The sequence below is a fragment of the Cryphonectria parasitica genome (genome assembly GCF_011745365.1).
Source record: "Cryphonectria parasitica EP155 unplaced genomic scaffold M406scaffold_9, whole genome shotgun sequence".
NCBI classification, from domain to species: Eukaryota; Fungi; Ascomycota; class Sordariomycetes; order Diaporthales; family Cryphonectriaceae; genus Cryphonectria; species Cryphonectria parasitica.
The window spans coordinates 403,676-419,811 of NW_024468917.1; the positions used below are offsets into that span (position 1 = coordinate 403,676).

At 53.7% G+C, this 16,136-nt stretch overlaps 5 protein-coding genes across 5 annotated transcripts; 4 read left to right on the plus strand and 1 right to left on the minus strand.

Moving 5' to 3' along the window:
* Window positions 1-50: 50 nt before the first annotated feature.
* Window positions 51-1,030, minus strand: M406DRAFT_358218 (TRAP-like protein). The gene is made up of 3 exons (XM_040923834.1): window positions 661-1,030; window positions 389-562; window positions 51-320 (listed from the first exon to the last, which is right to left on the minus strand). The coding sequence occupies exons 1-3, from the start codon at window positions 1,003-1,005 to the stop codon at window positions 273-275; spliced, it is 567 nt and encodes a 188-aa protein (XP_040771518.1). The 5' UTR covers window positions 1,006-1,030; the 3' UTR covers window positions 51-272.
* Window positions 1,031-3,083: 2,053 nt separating this feature from the next.
* Window positions 3,084-4,575, plus strand: M406DRAFT_324362 (uncharacterized protein). Its single transcript, XM_040919863.1, has 2 exons — window positions 3,084-3,508; window positions 3,608-4,575. Exons 1-2 carry the CDS (start codon window positions 3,241-3,243, stop codon window positions 4,459-4,461), a joined length of 1,122 nt encoding a protein of 373 aa, XP_040771519.1. The 5' UTR covers window positions 3,084-3,240; the 3' UTR covers window positions 4,462-4,575.
* Window positions 4,576-9,517: 4,942 nt separating this feature from the next.
* On the plus strand, window positions 9,518-10,607 carry M406DRAFT_73027 (uncharacterized protein; the record flags this gene model as incomplete). The annotated part of the gene is made up of 3 exons (XM_040925604.1): window positions 9,518-9,574; window positions 9,820-10,000; window positions 10,045-10,607. 3 exons carry the CDS (start codon window positions 9,518-9,520, stop codon window positions 10,605-10,607), a joined length of 801 nt encoding a protein of 266 aa, XP_040771520.1.
* A 1,605-nt stretch (window positions 10,608-12,212) lies between these two features.
* M406DRAFT_268768 (uncharacterized protein) lies at window positions 12,213-12,784 on the plus strand (the record flags this gene model as incomplete). Its single annotated transcript, XM_040917965.1, has 2 exons — window positions 12,213-12,257; window positions 12,341-12,784. 2 exons carry the CDS (start codon window positions 12,213-12,215, stop codon window positions 12,782-12,784), a joined length of 489 nt encoding a protein of 162 aa, XP_040771521.1.
* Window positions 12,785-13,535: 751 nt separating this feature from the next.
* Window positions 13,536-15,909, plus strand: M406DRAFT_295898 (DUF1680-domain-containing protein; the record flags this gene model as incomplete). The annotated part of the gene is made up of 3 exons (XM_040919216.1): window positions 13,536-14,014; window positions 14,092-15,062; window positions 15,141-15,909. 3 exons carry the CDS (start codon window positions 13,536-13,538, stop codon window positions 15,863-15,865), a joined length of 2,175 nt encoding a protein of 724 aa, XP_040771522.1. The 3' UTR covers window positions 15,866-15,909.
* Window positions 15,910-16,136: the final 227 nt, after the last annotated feature.

A 16,136-nucleotide genomic window follows, 5' to 3' on the forward strand; every position in this document is an offset into this window, starting at 1 on the left:
CAGCATCTCAAATAGACTCTGGTCCTTTTCACATGAACGAGGATAGAAGGCTATGATGACATGCTGGTCGCTGAATAAAGGCATGGTTGTTTGGCCCGCCGATGAGAATTATACATGGTTACTCAAAAAGAAAAAGCTATTCTGAAGAAGCTATCGACCTTGTCTCGCACCACAGGCGACCCAGGAGAGATTAGAGAAGAGAAGAAAAGAGAACCCATATAGATTTTCTGGCTCGGACCATTACTTCGAGGCAAATTTTAACAAGAGACGAACTAAGACGCCACGGCAGCATTGCCAGACATGTACCCGGCGAAAGCTTTCTGCAACGGTAGTCAGCAAACCATCGCAAGCTATATGTTCCCACTCCAGCCCACAGAGAGAGACTTACCGCGTTTCTGGTCTGAATGAAGACAGTTCCTGGGCCAGTGAATTTGCACACGAGGCCCTCCGCAGAGGCGAGACCCGAGATGATTCCGCCAGATGCGACTCGCTCCATCACATATTTTGTGTTCCATGCGACCAGGTGGCCATTATCGACGATGTATTTCTCTCCTTCCACGAGCTGCCAGAGGGTTAGAATAAAAGAGGAAGAGAGTGGGATAGAGGAAGAGACTCATTGTCCGTGCTCGAGGGGGGAGTGGGATTTGGGGAACAGCTCACATCTTTCCTGATGATGGCACCGAAACTGGTCAACCACAACAGCCCAACCCCACTAATCTTGTATACCCACAGGCCCTCCCCGCTAAACATGGCCTTCCCCAGGCCCTGCCTCTTGTATTCCTTCACAACACCTTGGGTACTCGCCAGATAGCCATCGTGGCCCACACTCCAGCTCTCATCTCCGCTGAGCCGTATGCTCGTGATATCACCCATGAAGGGCGGACCGAGCAGCAGCTCGCCCGGCCCAGTGAAGGTCGAATGCCCCATCTCACCACCGGCCACCAACTTCTTCATACTAAACTTGTACGCACCCCTCAGCGTAACGGTCGGGCTCATGGCGATCATGGTGCCGGGCTTCGCGTTGAGCGGGCACCCCATCGCCAGCTGGATGGTCAAAATCGTATTGCTATCACGATGGCTAATGCGGTACGACCCCCCATTGAACGTGCCGACGTCATCAGAAATGGCCGATGCGCCCACAAAGTGACCTGCCGGTGGTGCGCCGCCCATCAGGTTAGACGGGTTGCTCGTGTCGAGAGGCGCCTCCTCCTCGTCGCGCTCCGAGACGGGTGGTTTCTCCACGGCATACTCTTGACCTTGTGGCGGGCCAGCGTACGATGGTGGCTGCTGCAGCTGTCCTTCCTCGCCATGGTACGAGCCCGTCGAGCTGTGGCGCATGTGCAGCGGGAGGCTCATGTTTGGCGGCGCAGACTGGGCGGACTGGGGTGACTTGGCCTGTTGCTGTTGTTGTTGCTGCTGCTGCTGCTGTGGAGGAGGCGGGTAGGAAGACGGGCTGGTGACTCTGAGTGGCGGTGTGCCTGCCGACGCTGGAGGCGGCGGGTAGGACCGTTGTTGTCCTGCTGGTGATCCGTTGGGAGGCGGCGGATAAAAGGCCTGCCTGTTTGCTGGAGGGGAGGTCGGTAGGCCTCCTATGGGCCCAAATGAGGTCTGGTGAGCTGGTGCAGACATTGGTGGTGCTGGATAGCTCTTCTTCGCCGAGGTGGGCGGGGCTACGATATGATGAGTGAGTGCATCTTGAGATGAGGCTTTCATGTGAAGGTACTCACGGGGGTAGTACTGCGAAGCCATGGTATGGATGAGAGATGGTGTTTGGTGTGGAATGGTGGTGGTGTTGTCAGTGCTCGCTGCTGCCTCCAAAGGGCTTGTTGCAAACCAGTTGTGAGGGCTTCAGGAGATGTCAGTCATGATATTCTCGCCACTCAAAGGGCTGGTTACGCCGCAGCTGAGGGTGATGAGCTGCCCCGCACCCACCGTGGATCCCTGAGCAGTTCAAGGGTGGCTAGATTTTTGGAATTTGGCAGACACCTGTTCTGCCAATCTATTCCAAGAGGATGTCTTTTTGGTCCCTCTATACGTAGAGTCTTGTGTGAAATAATATACAGATAGTATGACAAAAGACAGGCAGAGAGAGAGAAGCCAAAGGCCTGGAAAAGAGAAAGGGCGGCAGCAATACAGATCATACATAGATGATGAGGTCGGGACCTGATCACAGATTAAAAGACAAGCCGCGCACCCTCCCCTCCTCCCCTGTCGGCCATGAAGGCGCCTCGGGTTCCCCTGTCAAACGTCGCAAGCTGCAGACTGCAATCACTGTACATGCATCGAACCGCCGCCCCAGGGCATGCCCAGGGATCCCCAGCGCACCACCCACCCACCTTCGCCCAATGCGTTGAGCTCAGCTCCATGAACGCTGAGTAACCGGTCCAATGGGTATCGTTCGGGTTGGTGGGACTTGGGAAAAAATACCTGCAGGGGGTGAGATTTTGATGTTCCGTCTCGGCGCTTACGGTTATGCTGGCCGGGCGGCTAGAGGCTGGGTTGGGTTCTGACTGGTCATTGGGGGGAGGTTGCTTGGGCCAAGAGCCTTGGAAGGGTTGGCAAAGGGTCCGTCGGAGTGCTCTGGTAGGTCTGTAGGTCTCTCTTGGATGGCTAAACCGGAGGACATAGTTCTGGTTGTTTTACTATGGTAGAAGGGTGAGTTTTGATAATATGTTAATGAACCAAGGTTTATAGGCGGCCTAATGAAGACGCACTGAAGTCGTATAGAAAAGCTGTCAAAATGTCTAATCAGAAGTTATACGACCGAAAACATCCGACGAAATGTCCTTTCACAGGGTTCATACCATGTACCGTGGTATCTGTGTCCTCACAAAAGTATGGGCAGTTGTCAGCATTTCGGCAGGCCAAAGCAGCTGCTAGGCGACCTTGGTATGTACCATGTGTGCTGCGCTACTACAGCCGGTTCAAGATAAGGCCAGGGATTGGGGGCCGCCTGCTGACAGGGATCCGGTTGGCAGCTCTCAGAGCTCCGCTTGGTCTTTTACCTACTTCTTGCCTCGGGTGTAAAGACGGCTTGATGACGGTGGTGAGAGCTTCCATTATCCTCCGTACAGTCAGCTCCCCAAACCGGGCAACTGATCACCTGGGATCAATCTCATACTCCATCTCAGCGTGTCGAACCTTTTTGTTTTCTCTTTCCAGAGGAAAAAAAGGAAGTTTGGACGCTCTTTCGGTGATCATCCGACGTCAGATAATTCAAACCAACCGACATTCCCCGCCATGAAGCCTACCATCGCAGTCCCAGCCCTTGGGCTGTTGATCTACCGTGCCTACTCGAGGAAATCGTTGACGCCAGGAGGCCTGTTTGCGGCAACGCTCACTGGAATAGCCCACGCCTACCACCCCTGGAACCTCCCCTTCGTGCTCCTCTGCGTCTTCTTTCTTGCTGGCACGCGCGTGACGCACATCAAGGAAGATGTCAAGGCCAAGCTGACGATGGCCTCCAAAGGCGCATCTGGTGGTGAAGGACCACGAACACACGTCCAAGGTAGATACCTCTTGTACATACCAAGACACCACACCACCTTCAAGTTCCTTTGTCAATAGCATTGTCGCTAACCCGCTTTCTCCCCCTTTCTGAATCTAGTCTTTGCCAACTCTCTCGTCGCCTCTATCCTCTCCGTCATTCACGCGTACCAACTAAATCAGCGTGCCGCCTCTCAATCTCCCCTGCAGGCCGGCACAACCTACCAGGACTCTCCTTCTCTATGCTTCTCCTGGGGCGGCGACCTGCTTGTCGTGGGCATCATCGCCAACTATGCTGCCGTCGCTGCCGATACCTTCAGCTCCGAGCTCGGAATTCTCGCCCGGGGCCCGCCTCGGCTGATCACCTCCCTCTCGCTGCGAAAAGTCCCGCCCGGCACGAACGGCGGTGTGACGTTGACAGGTCTTGCCGCGGGATTCTTGGGGAGCATGATCATGGTGGTCACTTCGATGCTCTTCATCCCTTTTTGTAGTCAACAGACGGCCGGGAAACTGGGCAGCGGCGGCGAGCCCTGGACGCAGGGCCAGCACCGTACATTCATGCTGGCTCTGACGGTGTGGGGATTTCTAGGCAGCGTGCTCGACTCCTTCCTAGGCGGCATCTTCCAGAGGAGCGTGCGGGATGTGCGAACGGGCAAGATTGTGGAGGGCGAGGGTGGGGAAAGAGTGCTTGTTTCGGCTACATCTGGCGGGCAGAGACAGAAGGCTGGTGAGGATACAGGCTCTGCAGTGACAAACCAGGCTGAGGGCGAGCCTGGGGCCAAATATGATGCAAAGAACAAGCACCGCAGGTCAAGCTTTGGGGATGACAGGCCCACGAGGGTGGTGGAGTCTGGATGGGACATCCTTGACAACAATGATGTGAACTTCCTGATGGCGTTCACCATGAGCATGGGAGCGATGCTAGGTGCAGCCTGGTACTGGGGTGTCTCTCTTGAAAACCTACAGACGTTCTGAAGGGGCATGGATGTAATGGGCTTTGGAGGTGCCACATAGCAGACACCATATATATAGCTCAGCCGCCCCTCAGCGCTCGTTCACATCAGTGCAAACTAAACAGTTTCCACCTCCAACTTCTGACTGATTGTTGCCTGTTGTTGTTGATAAGCAACACACTCACCCTGTCTTTGAAGCCTGCTACAGTTTCTTTCCAGTCGGGAACCCCAAAAAACCGAAGCAACAGCGGTTTGAAACCCCCCCCCCCCCAACATCTCAATAACCGACCTAGCCATCAGTTCCTTTTTTTCTCTTCTTCACATCTGCAACAATCAGCAGCAACACCTCTTTGACTTTTTGTTTCTCCATCACAGCAATATTATCAGAACCCATCGAACAGTTCTCTTATTGCTGTCAAGGCACACTGTCCAAGTCGAGGATCACGCGTCATAGGTTCTGAGCCTGAGGCACCACTTTTTGGCTGGGACCAAGCTTGCTAAGCTTTGAAAGTGGTAGCAACAATTTTTGGCCTGACACGGCTCTAGTTTCCAGGACGCGTCGCGACCCCCAGGGACCCACTAACACTTTAGCAGCAGCAGGGCGGGCGCCATTGTGCATTAGCGACCTTCTCCAACTCCTCCCTCCTAACAATTCCCAACACCACTTGCATCAGCGGCAACAAAAGCCACGACTCGGCTGCAGTCTTCTCCTCTGCACCATCGCAGCACCTTTCGCTGCTCATCGGTTCTCTGTCGCCGTTTTGTCGTTACACGATATCGTCATCCACGAGTCGTTCGTCATGGCAGACGCAATCAAGATCGATGGCAAGCTCTTCCAGGAGCGCATCTCCCACCTCATCAATGCCTGGAAGGCTGACAAGCGGTCGGGCGGCGACGCCCTCTTCGGAGGTGTCTCGTCCATCGTCCTTATGATGGGCAAGGTCGAGGAGGTGCAAAACTTCAGCAAGAACAATGCCATGCACGTACGTATAACGCGTCCTTGATTACAATGCCTGTCCCCAGTGGAAGGAAGGGCGTGCGCAGAAGCTAACATCGCGATCGTCCCAAAAGTTCTGGCTGCTAGGCTACGAGTTCCCCACCACCATGATGCTATTCACCCTCGACACCCTCTACATCCTCACGACCGCCAAGAAAGGTGCGCGATCTCCCAGGGCTTGTACAACCGCATCGATCCGACCGCGCAAGACTGACAATATTGTATTCTACAGCCAAGTACCTCGACCAGATCAAGTCCGAACGATTTCCTGTGGAGGTTTTGGTTCGCGGCAAGGACGCCGCTGAGAACGAGAAGCTCTTTGTCAAGGTCGCAGACATCATCAAGAACGCGGGCGTAAGTTATTACCAATGCGCCCTACGATGTACTAACCTGTTGTAACTAACAGCTTTGGGCGTAACAGAAGAAAGTTGGTGTCCTGACCAAAGATACCTCTCGCGGCCCCTTCATCGACGAGTGGAAGAAGATCTTCGCCGAGCAGTGCAAGGATGCAGAAGAGGTCGACGTGTCGCTGGCCTTGTCCTCTGCCTGCTTCGCCGCCAAAGATGAGGCCGAACTTCGCGCCATGAGGACCTCATCCAAGACCTGCGTGGCCTTGACACACTCGTTTCTCCTCGAGGAGATCCTTGGCACCTTTGACCAGGAGAAGAAGGTCAAGCACCGCGTCCTCGCCGACAAGGTCGATAACAAGATCGATGACGAGAAATTTTGGAAGACCGTCAAGCTGCCTAGCGGACAGAAGCTTCCCAACGACTTCGACCCTCAGCAGCTCGACTGGATCGTAGGCCCATCCGTCTACAGCGGCGGCAAGTTTGATTTGAAGATGCAAGCTGAGCCGAGCGAGGAGAATCTTCACCCGGGTGTCATCGTTGCTGGCATGGGGTTGCGATACAAGTCCTACAGCTCCAACATTGCCCGTACCTACATGGTCGACCCGAACAAGACACAGGAGTCCAACTACAAGTTTCTGCTCTCTGTACACAACCTGGTTCTGAAGGAGATTCGGGACGGTGCCGTTGCCAAGGATGTCTACCACAAGGCTCTCAGCTACGTCAAGTCCAAGAAGCCAGAGTTCGAGAAGCACTTCCTGAAGAATGTTGGCTACGGCATCGGCCTGGAGAACAAGGACCCGACTCTCGTCCTCAACGCCAAGAACACTCGCGTGCTCAAGGATGGGATGACTCTTTGCATCTCCACGGGCTTTGCCGACATCGAGAACCCGCAACCTCAAGACAAAAATAGCAAGGTGTACTCGCTGATCGTTACCGACACCATCCGTGTCACCGCCGAGGGCACAATCAACTTCACTGGCGAGGCTGCCACTGATCCTGACCAGACTTCCTTCTTTTTCAAGGATGATGAGGAGGCTCAGCCTACCCCGAAGAAGGAGAAGAAGGACTCCAAGGTTGGCGCTGTTGCTACTAAGAACATAACTAGCTCTCGGTTGCGATCTGGTCGTGGACAACAGGAGAAGAGCGAGGAAGCCGAACAGAAGCGCAAGGCGCACCAAAAAGAGCTCGCCGAGAAGAAGCAGAAACAGGGACTCGCCCGCTTTACCGAATCCACGGGCGGCCAGAACGGCACCGAGGTCAAGAAGTTCAAACGCTTCGAGTCGTACAAGCGTGACAACCAGCTGCCTGCTAAGGTCCGCGACATGGGCATCGTCGTTGATATCAAGAACACCACCGTCATCCTCCCCATCATGGGTCGGCCGGTCCCATACCACATTAACACGATCAAGAATGCAAGTAAGAGCGACGAGGGCGAGTGGTCGTACCTCCGCATCAACTTCCTGTCCCCAGGCCAGGGTGTCGGTCGCAAAGACGATCAGCCCTTCGAGGATGCTTCTGCTCATTTCGTCAGAAGTCTCACATTCCGGTCGCTGCATGGGGACCGATACACTGAGATTGCAAACCAAATCAGCAACATGAAGCGAGATGTTGTCAAGAAAGAGCAGGAGAAGAAGGACATGGAGGATGTGGTCGAGCAGGACAAGCTTGTCGAGATCCGAAGTAAGTTGATGTGTCTCTCTCTCGCATACCGTTTTCGCTGGATACGGCTAACCTCAGGTTCAAAGATCGTCGTCCCGCCGTTTTGGATAATGTCTTCTTGCGGCCAGCGATGGAGGGCAAGCGTGTTCCGGGCAAGGTTGAGATACACCAGAACGGTATCCGGTACCAGTCACCGCTCAACCCGCACCAGAGAGTCGATGTTCTCTTCTCCAACGTTCGCCACCTGTTCTTCCAGCCTTGCCAGAATGAACTTATCGTTATCATCCATATTCATCTCAAGGACCCGATCATCGTTGGCAACAAGAAGAAGACCAAGGACGTCCAGTTCTACAGGGAGGCCACCGATATACAGTTCGACGAGACTGGCAACCGAAAGCGGAAGTACCGCTATGGCGATGAGGACGAGTTTGAGCAGGAGCAGGAGGAGCGCCGTCGACGAGGCGAGCTTGACCGCCTGTTCAAGGCCTTCGCGGAAAAGATTGCCGAAGCGGGTCGCAACGAACAGATCGAGGTGGACATGCCCATCCGAGACCTCGGATTCTTTGGTGTTCCATTCCGCAGCAACGTCTACATACAGCCTACTACGGAGTGCCTGATCCAGCTCACGGAACCTCCTTTCATGGTCATCACCCTCGAGGACATCGAAGTAGCACACCTTGAGCGTGTCCAATTTGGTCTCAAGAACTTCGATCTCGTGTTCGTGTTCAAGGACTTCAGCCGCCCGCCATACCACATCAACACGATCCCGGTGGAGTCGCTGGAGGATGTCAAGGACTTCCTTGACTCGTCTGATCTTTCCTACTCGGAAGGTCCCCTCAACCTCAACTGGCCAACCATCATAAAGACGGTGACCACTGATCCTCACGCGTTCTTTGCGGAAGGCGGTTGGTCCTTCTTGCAGGATGAGTCTGACGCTGAAGGGGGTTCCGAGGAGGAGGAGGCGGAAAGCAACTTCGAGATCAGCGAGAGCGAGCTTGAGGAAGCTTCCGAGTCCAGCGAGGAGGATTCGGACTTCGATTCCAATGCGTCTGCAGAGGCCAGCGACGAGGACGTGAGCGATGAGGACGAGGGAGATGACTGGGATGAGCTGGAGCGCAAGGCAAAGAAGCGTGACCGTGAGGGCGGGCTTGACGAAGAGGAGCGTGGTGGTAAGAAGAAGCCACGGAAGAGGTAAAGGCGCAGGTGACTATCTCGCTCCTCGTTCTTTGGCTCTTCATGGCGAACGGGAACAGATTGATACGAAAGAACATTTTATTTGGTTCGTGGAAAAGTGGGCAGGCAGCTCTTGCGGAGTTTATCTATTAATTTTTTTTCCTTTGCCGCCAGGCATATGATTTCTGATGGCCTGTGTCGGTTTTCCTGGGAGTAAAGTCGTGCGCAGCAGACACATTGAGTGTGGACCAGAAACGTTTTCCGATACTGATGGTTTTCGTAGGTCGAATTATTAGGCAACAATGGTCTGTTGTAAAGTGTCTTAACATATGAGTATCGTCACGCTATGCCTGCAGCCATGAACTATTTCACGAATGCCCAGGACACGAGAAAGATAATGCGTGGTATAGGTCAGTTGGTCTATTACTCTCGTGTTCGCAGCGGTTCATGCAACGTCGCCCCCATTGTCATGGTCGAATTGGGGTGTCATCGATTCAAGGCGGCGAAACAGGGTGTTTACCAGGCCTGATACGCTATCCACGCCTGCAAGACACTAGCAACCAACGAGGCAATCCCAAGGACCACAGCAAACAACACACCCACCGGAGTTGCAGGTCTGATGGTGGTCCTCCTCGTCGGCACGGTCTGTGTAGCATCTTTCGCATGGTGGCCAGGACTATTGTGCTTGGGCTATGAGGGAGATAGCCCCCAGACTGGTTACTTCGAGACCATGAGGTATTGTGCTACCCAGTAAGAAGAAAATATTTTGACAAATCAATGGATACGTTTAAATTCACAACACCTTTTCTTATTTCTCTCCTACACTTTCCCCCCTCTCCCTCTCCTCCCTTCTGATTCCCGCAGATACTGTACCTCGACCTATGCCGTCCATGACAATCATGGCGATACACTACCCCTCACCGATGCAACGGAGTTCTGACAATGCGGTAGCAACTGTAATAGTCGTGAAAGAATAGGAGCAGTGCAAATGCAGACCAGGGTTTCTGATACGCTGTCAACGAAGCCTTACCCAAAAACAATTTGTTGAAAACTCAGACCCTAAAAGCCGGTCGATGCCCAAAAGAACCAGAATTAATGTTTTTTGTTCTTGTTGTTTCTTCACAACCGTTCTTGGAATTACAGAAGCGCCTTCAGACAACAAATACGCCACAATTATGAATCTGCAAACTGCAGAAAACAGTCCCATCGGCCGTCAGCGAGTTTTACGGAGGCCTTGCTGCAGGCCTTGACGGGACCACACAGCCAGGCCAATGAAGACGAAGATGATGTATTTCTACCATCTCCAGACAACAACCCGTCGTCACAGCTGAGCCTGGGCGAATCGCTGCCCAACATTCACAAAGTAACGGTTTCAGTTCTTGGTACGCCTCGTTGACCGTGACGCCAATCTGTACGTGCTCTTCAGGCGTACGTGACCCTTCTCCATCCAACAGCAAGACAGGACCGTCACAACAGGCTTCTACTTCCTCATCACAAGATCTCCAGCTGGACGGTCTTGGGGCTGTGGAGAAAGATATCCCCGAGAACCTGCGCGCCAAGTTCATGGACCTGAGGGTTCTGTATGGAAAAGCCCTCGGGAAGCCAGTGAGCAAGCCGGTGCGCAAAGGGCTGACCAAGAAAACACCTTATGTCGGGTCATCTCGAAAAAATCGAGGTTTTCTCGGTCCATATGAGTGCAAGGCTCGGCTTTACATCACTGTGCAGTTCGAGAAGCCCGCAGCAAAGCGGGCGAGGAGGCTCTTTGCGCAGAAGCACGTCCTCGAGGACATGGAGCCCAACTTCGAGGTCAAGGTCGTTGATGATGGTCTGGTACGACTCAACAACGACCTGCGCCTGGATGGAGATGCTCACCTCTTCCAACACCACGACACTGGCTCGTTACAAGAATCCTTCAAGCCTGGTTTGATCAAGGCGTTTGACGCCTCAATCATGCTTCCTATGGAATATGACGATGAGCCCCGTGTGTAATCGTATAAGGATTCGAGCAGGAGCGTGTGGTCGGGGAGTGTATACCTCGAGAGCCTATATTATTCTAATGACTGTATGTGGCGCTGGGTTCTGGGTACGGGACTATGATGATAACACCCACTTAAACCTCTAGCATTGCTCTGGGCAGAGCAAGAGTTTCTGCTTTTGGTCTATGGGATGTTGTAGTTATCAAAGACTCTCTACTTTCCTGTGATTCAATGAATCAATGCTTCAGTTTTCTTCAGCAGTATAGTTATGGGTCCGATAATAATAATAAAGAATGAGAAGAGAATTGGAGATAGGCTCAGTGTCTCGAAAGTGCGATTTTATCGAATATTCAAAACGCATGTGCCCAAGTGAAACCGATAGGGGGGAAAAGGAAGCTTTTCTCATCGTTAGCATGTCGCCGACAATCTACGGGCACAATTAGAAGCTCACGTGGGCTGAGAATTTGGAGGGGATACTGGAAATGCATGACAGCTGAAAGAGCTCCACCCCAAGCTCCCTCAATTCTAGAGCTCGACTTGTCTTTTCCCCGAGGGTTCATCAGTTGCCGTTTCAAGCATTGCTTTCATGGTACCATAGCACAGGGGGCCCTGCACGATTACGCCACAGCCGCCTTTGTGGCAGGCCACGCGCCCAGTAAAAACCTTACGACCTCACACCACAACGAAATCCGCAGTACTAAGCAGCAGGGGACCCAAACAATAATTTAGAAACCAGGAACGGCATATGAACAGTCATCGGGACAACCCCCCCCCCCTTCCCAGCCTCCGAATCGCAGAATCGCAGATGTCTGTGCTCCCTTCTTCGCCGGTCTAGACTCGCCGATCCAGATGTGTAGGTAGTAACGATAGGGCCTCAAACCATCCAATCCATTTCATCAATGAGACAAGGGCTGGTTGATGCTACATGCATGACGTATGGATGTGACAAGGAGGCACGGCACAAACCGGGGGCAGGGCGCAAAAACCTTGATCTGCATCCATGTTTTTGTTGTATTCTTTATTTCCTTTTTATTTCTCTTCTCTGCGCGGCACGCACTGCCACACACATAACGTGGTCTGGGGTGGCGCTTCATTTGTATGGGGATAATTGATATTATAGGTGACTGTGACTTCAGCTCGCGGGGTTGTTTGTCACAGTACCTGTCGTCATGTGCCGAGGGGGAAAAAAGAGATGGAGGAGGACTTGAGCTGGACAGGGGACGTTAATTGAAAAAAAGACAGTGATGATCATTTCCGGCCAGCACAGCCAAGGTGTCTCACGTGTGCGTGGGTTGGTGACGCTGCCTGACGGGTGCGTGCGCCTCTCTACCTTGAGAGGTTGTAAAAGCAGGATTTTTGTCCCTTCCGCAACGTTTTTGGGTACGGATTGACTCTGGAGGACTCATTGATTGGGTGACTGGAAAGGGCCAGCCAGCCAGCCACCTTTTGCATGATAAATAAATGTTTGCCACACCCTCCTCCTCTGGCTTTGGATATTTCTCACCCTTCCACAACGACGATTCGGTTTACAGTTAACTACTCGTTCCTTTGTTGAAGAATATTCTCAAGATCAAACAACAGAACAACCAACCATACCTAAAGTTAGCATACTTCCAAGATGATCGTGACAGACCTCCTCTCCATCATCTTCCGCCTAGCGGAGGTAAGCTTTCTCCTCCCAATGTACACTACGTACAACTCTTTATAGTATCAAGAAAACAAAAAAAGGCTAATTGCCCCTCCCAGCTCGTCTTCTCGGGCATCGTGGCCGGCATCACAGGCCACTTCCTCCACCAGTCCCGCGGCGCCTCGTCGTGGGATCTAGGCCGCTTCATCTACACCGAGGTGGTGGCCGGCCTCTCCATCTTCTTCTCCCTCATCTGGCTGTTCCCCTTCTCGGGCAGCTTCATCCACTGGCCCACGGATCTCGTGCTCTCCATCTGCTGGTTCGTCGCCTTCGGCCTGCTCGTCAACTATCTGGGCGACAGCTGCGGCTACACCTTTGACTGGAGCGGCATCGGGTTCCGCGGCACCAACTGCGGCAGCTGGAAGGCGGACGAGGCTTTTGCCTTTCTGAGCGCCATCTGCTGGCTCGTGAGCACGCTGCTCGGGCTGCACTGGGTTCGCAAGCGCACCCAGACCACGACGGCCACTTCGAACCGGAGGTGGTACCGCCGCTCCAGAGTCTGAGCGACGAGGAGGAGGTTGAATTCCTTGTTGATCAAAACCTGCTCTTCTTTGACAGGTCCCGTCTTGTGGGGGGTCTTTTGATGGCTAGGCTGGTACTTGCCAGCAAAGGCATCTGAAAGTATGGTTTCGCCTTGATGGCGGGGCCAGAGGGGCATCGTAATTACGATGGTTGTGCTTGGATTTGCTTGCTTGATTGCTTGATTTGGTTTGAATTGTTGTCTCTTTTTTGAAACGGCGGTGAATGATGTTACGAAACGAATGGCGCGAATGAGAGATACCATTTGAATTCAACCTTTTCTTTTTGTTTATATCCATGTTCGCCCTTGAAAATACCTGGCCATTTTCTTATGATTACAGCATAAACAGAAAACCAAAAGGAAAGAGAAAAATATGTTTATGAATATCAATTGGTTGATTAGCAAACTTTTTTCAGTACCTCTCAGCTCATAGTAATTATCATTGACCAATTATCTCCAACTTTGGATCCTTTATCAGTGGTAGACTTCATCTGTGGAAGAGGATGAATTATACCAAGTGGCAACCTCGGAGCAAGACTGGGGATAATGACTGCCGCTGTCCCGGAATGTAACCCCGCCCGGATAATCATCCTCTCGTGCTGTCTCTCATCGTTATCTACAATCGAATAATGAGTTGCTAGCCGTATCGCACCTATACGTCTTCACCCTGTAGACTGATAGTTTATTCCAACAACAATCACATCCTCAAATACACCCTCAAAAAGACTTCCAAGATGCGCATCACTCTCCAACCATCACCATCACCACCACCACCAAACCCCTCCTCCCAATCCCTCATACGCTTCGATCCACAGGGCACATTCACCCACACAACCTTCACCTCCACCGCCTCCTCCTCCCTCCTAGCCACCAGGCGCCAGACCATCTTCCGCACCACCCTCCTCGCCCAGCTGGACCTCCTCAAGACCACAGGCCGCTACGACTGCTTCGAGCTGAAATGGAAACCCATCTACGACGACCACAGGTTCTGGCCCGTCCCGCCACACCTGTTCTGGGACAGCGACCTGGGCAAGTGGATGGAGGGGGCCATTTATTTCCTGCGCGAGCAGTATGACCGTGACCTGGACGAGGCGGTGCGGTATCTCGTGAGGACGATGCGGTCGGCGCAGCAGGAGGATGGGTATCTGAACCTGCATTACATCGTAGTGGAGCCTGGGAAGCGGTGGACAAATCTTCGGGATATGCATGAGATGTGAGTTGGTTTCTTTGGTTTGCTCTCTCTTTCTACTTATTATTACTCACATTACTAATTCACGAAAAAAAAAAAAGGTACAACGCCGGCCACCTCCTCGAGGCAGCCATAGCCCACCATGACCACTACAAGACCAACGAGTTCCTCAACGTCATGACGAGATATGTCCACCTCATGCACGCCCACTTTGGACCCGGACAGGACCAGAGGAGAGGGTACCCGGGCCATCCAGAGCTGGAACTCGCCCTGCTGCGCCTGTACAGGACGACGGGCGACGTCAAGGCCTACGAGCTCGCACGCTTCTTCCTCACGGAGCGAGGGAAGCCGGGCAGCCAGCAGAACGAGGCTCAGCAGCAGCAGCAACACTATTACGACTGGGAGGCAGACCAGCGAGGCGAAGAGGCCCACAAACGACCCAACTCGTACCCCATGGCCCGCGACTACTGGTACTGCCAAGCCCACGTGCCCATCCCCGAGCAGCAATCCATCGAAGGTCACGCCGTCCGGGCAACCTACCTCCTCACAGCCACTGCAGACCTCTTGGCCCTGGCCCAGCAGCAGCAGCAACAGCAGCAGCAGCACCCTCCTCACAACCTCTCCCTCCCCGACCCAGCCAGCTGGGAATCCGCCCTCCACCGCCTCTGGAACAACATGATCCAGCGCAAGATGTACCCCACCGGCGGCATCGGCGCAGCCGCCCAGTGGGAAGGATTCGGCATCGACTACTTCCTCCCGCAGAGCCCAGACGAGGGCGGCTGCTACGCCGAGACCTGCGCCTCCGTCGGCGCCATCATGCTCGCCGAGCGCCTGCTGCACCTGAACGGCCCGGCGTCGCCCGACGCACACATCGCCGACGTCATGGAGCTGTGTCTGTACAACACCGTGCTGGGGTCCGTGTCGCTGGACGGGCGCGGGTTCACGTACGAGAACTACCTGGCCAGCTGCGAGGGGCATCTGTGTCGCCGCGAGGGGTGGTTCGAGTGTAGCTGTTGTCCTCCTAATGTGAGTCGGTTGTTTGGGAGCTTGGGCGGGTATCTTTGGCATTTTGGTGAGGAAGAGGAAGAAGAGGAAGAGGGAGAAGAAGAAGAAGAAGAAGAAGAAGAAGGAGAAGAAGAAGAAGAAGAAGAAGAAGAGAAGAAGGGGGTTTTCATCAACGTGCACTTGTACACGTCTGCAAAACTAGAGTTCATCCCTTCCTCCTCTTCTTCCTCCTCCTCGTCTTCCTCCCCAGTCCAGCTCGAACAAAAGACCAACTGGCCCTGGGAAAACAACATAATGTTCACCCTCCACCCCCCAGCCCAAGAACCCCCACCCATCACCATCCGCCTGCGCATCCCCTCCTGGTCCCAAGGAAGATACCTCCTCACCCCGTCCCCTTCCCCCGCCGAACCCGCCACCCTCTCCGAAAGGGGCTACCTGGTCCTCTCCCCCGCCTACCTCCGAGCCAACCCTTCCTTCTCCCTCCTCCTGGGCGGCTTCGAGCCTCGCTTCGTCAGACCCCACCCGCGCAACACCTCCTGCCAGCGCACCCTGGCGCTGGCGAGGGGCCCGCTGGTCTACTGTGTCGAGGACGTGGATAATCCCTGGGAGGAGAACCACTTCAAGGATATCGTGGTGGATGACAAGGCGGCTGTTTGGGTCGAGGGGTGGAAGAAAGAGTGTTTGGGGGACGAGTATGTTGCGCTCAGGGCCAAAGGATGGACGAGGAGGGTGGAGGGGTGGGACGTGATGGGGTCGGCGCCGAGCGAGGAGGAGAGAGGCGAGGAGAGGGAGCTTGTGTTTGTGCCGTATTATCTGCGGGCGAATCGGGGTGGGAAGGGCCACATGAGGGTTGGGTTACTGAGGCCGTGAAGTACTATTTGTTATGATGGATCTTTTACCAAATTAACCAGCTCTTTCTCCAAGCTAGAAGTCTGTCCCTCTTTCTCGTGCCGTCTTGTATAGATGCAAGCAGCAGCCTGCTTGCCTGTCTGAACTCCGGGTATCCTGTAAACCAACTCATACTCTCCCCCTTCTTCTTCTTCTTCACACACTATACTCTCTCTCCACCATTTCAGACCAAACAACCTCTGATTCTCTCCCTCTCTCTGTGTTTCTCCCTCCTACCACTCTGCCAACTTTC

What these genes read in the sequence shown, in the direction of transcription:
- M406DRAFT_358218 (XM_040923834.1), bottom strand. Translation starts at nt 1,005, where the DNA reads ATGATCGCCATGAGCCCGACCGTTACGCTGAGGGGTGCGTACAAGTTT. An exon ending in GTGCCATCATCAGGAAAGAT is followed by an intron (nt 563 to 660) that starts GTGAGCTGTTCC and finishes ACCCTCTGGCAG; the next exon opens with CTCGTGGAAGGAGAGAAATA. An exon ending in TCATTCAGACCAGAAACGCG is followed by an intron (nt 321 to 388) that starts GTAAGTCTCTCT and finishes CTACCGTTGCAG; the next exon opens with AAAGCTTTCGCCGGGTACAT.
- M406DRAFT_324362 (XM_040919863.1), top strand. Translation starts at nt 3,241, where the DNA reads ATGAAGCCTACCATCGCAGTCCCAGCCCTTGGGCTGTTGATCTACCGT. An exon ending in ACCACGAACACACGTCCAAG is followed by an intron (nt 3,509 to 3,607) that starts GTAGATACCTCT and finishes TTCTGAATCTAG; the next exon opens with TCTTTGCCAACTCTCTCGTC.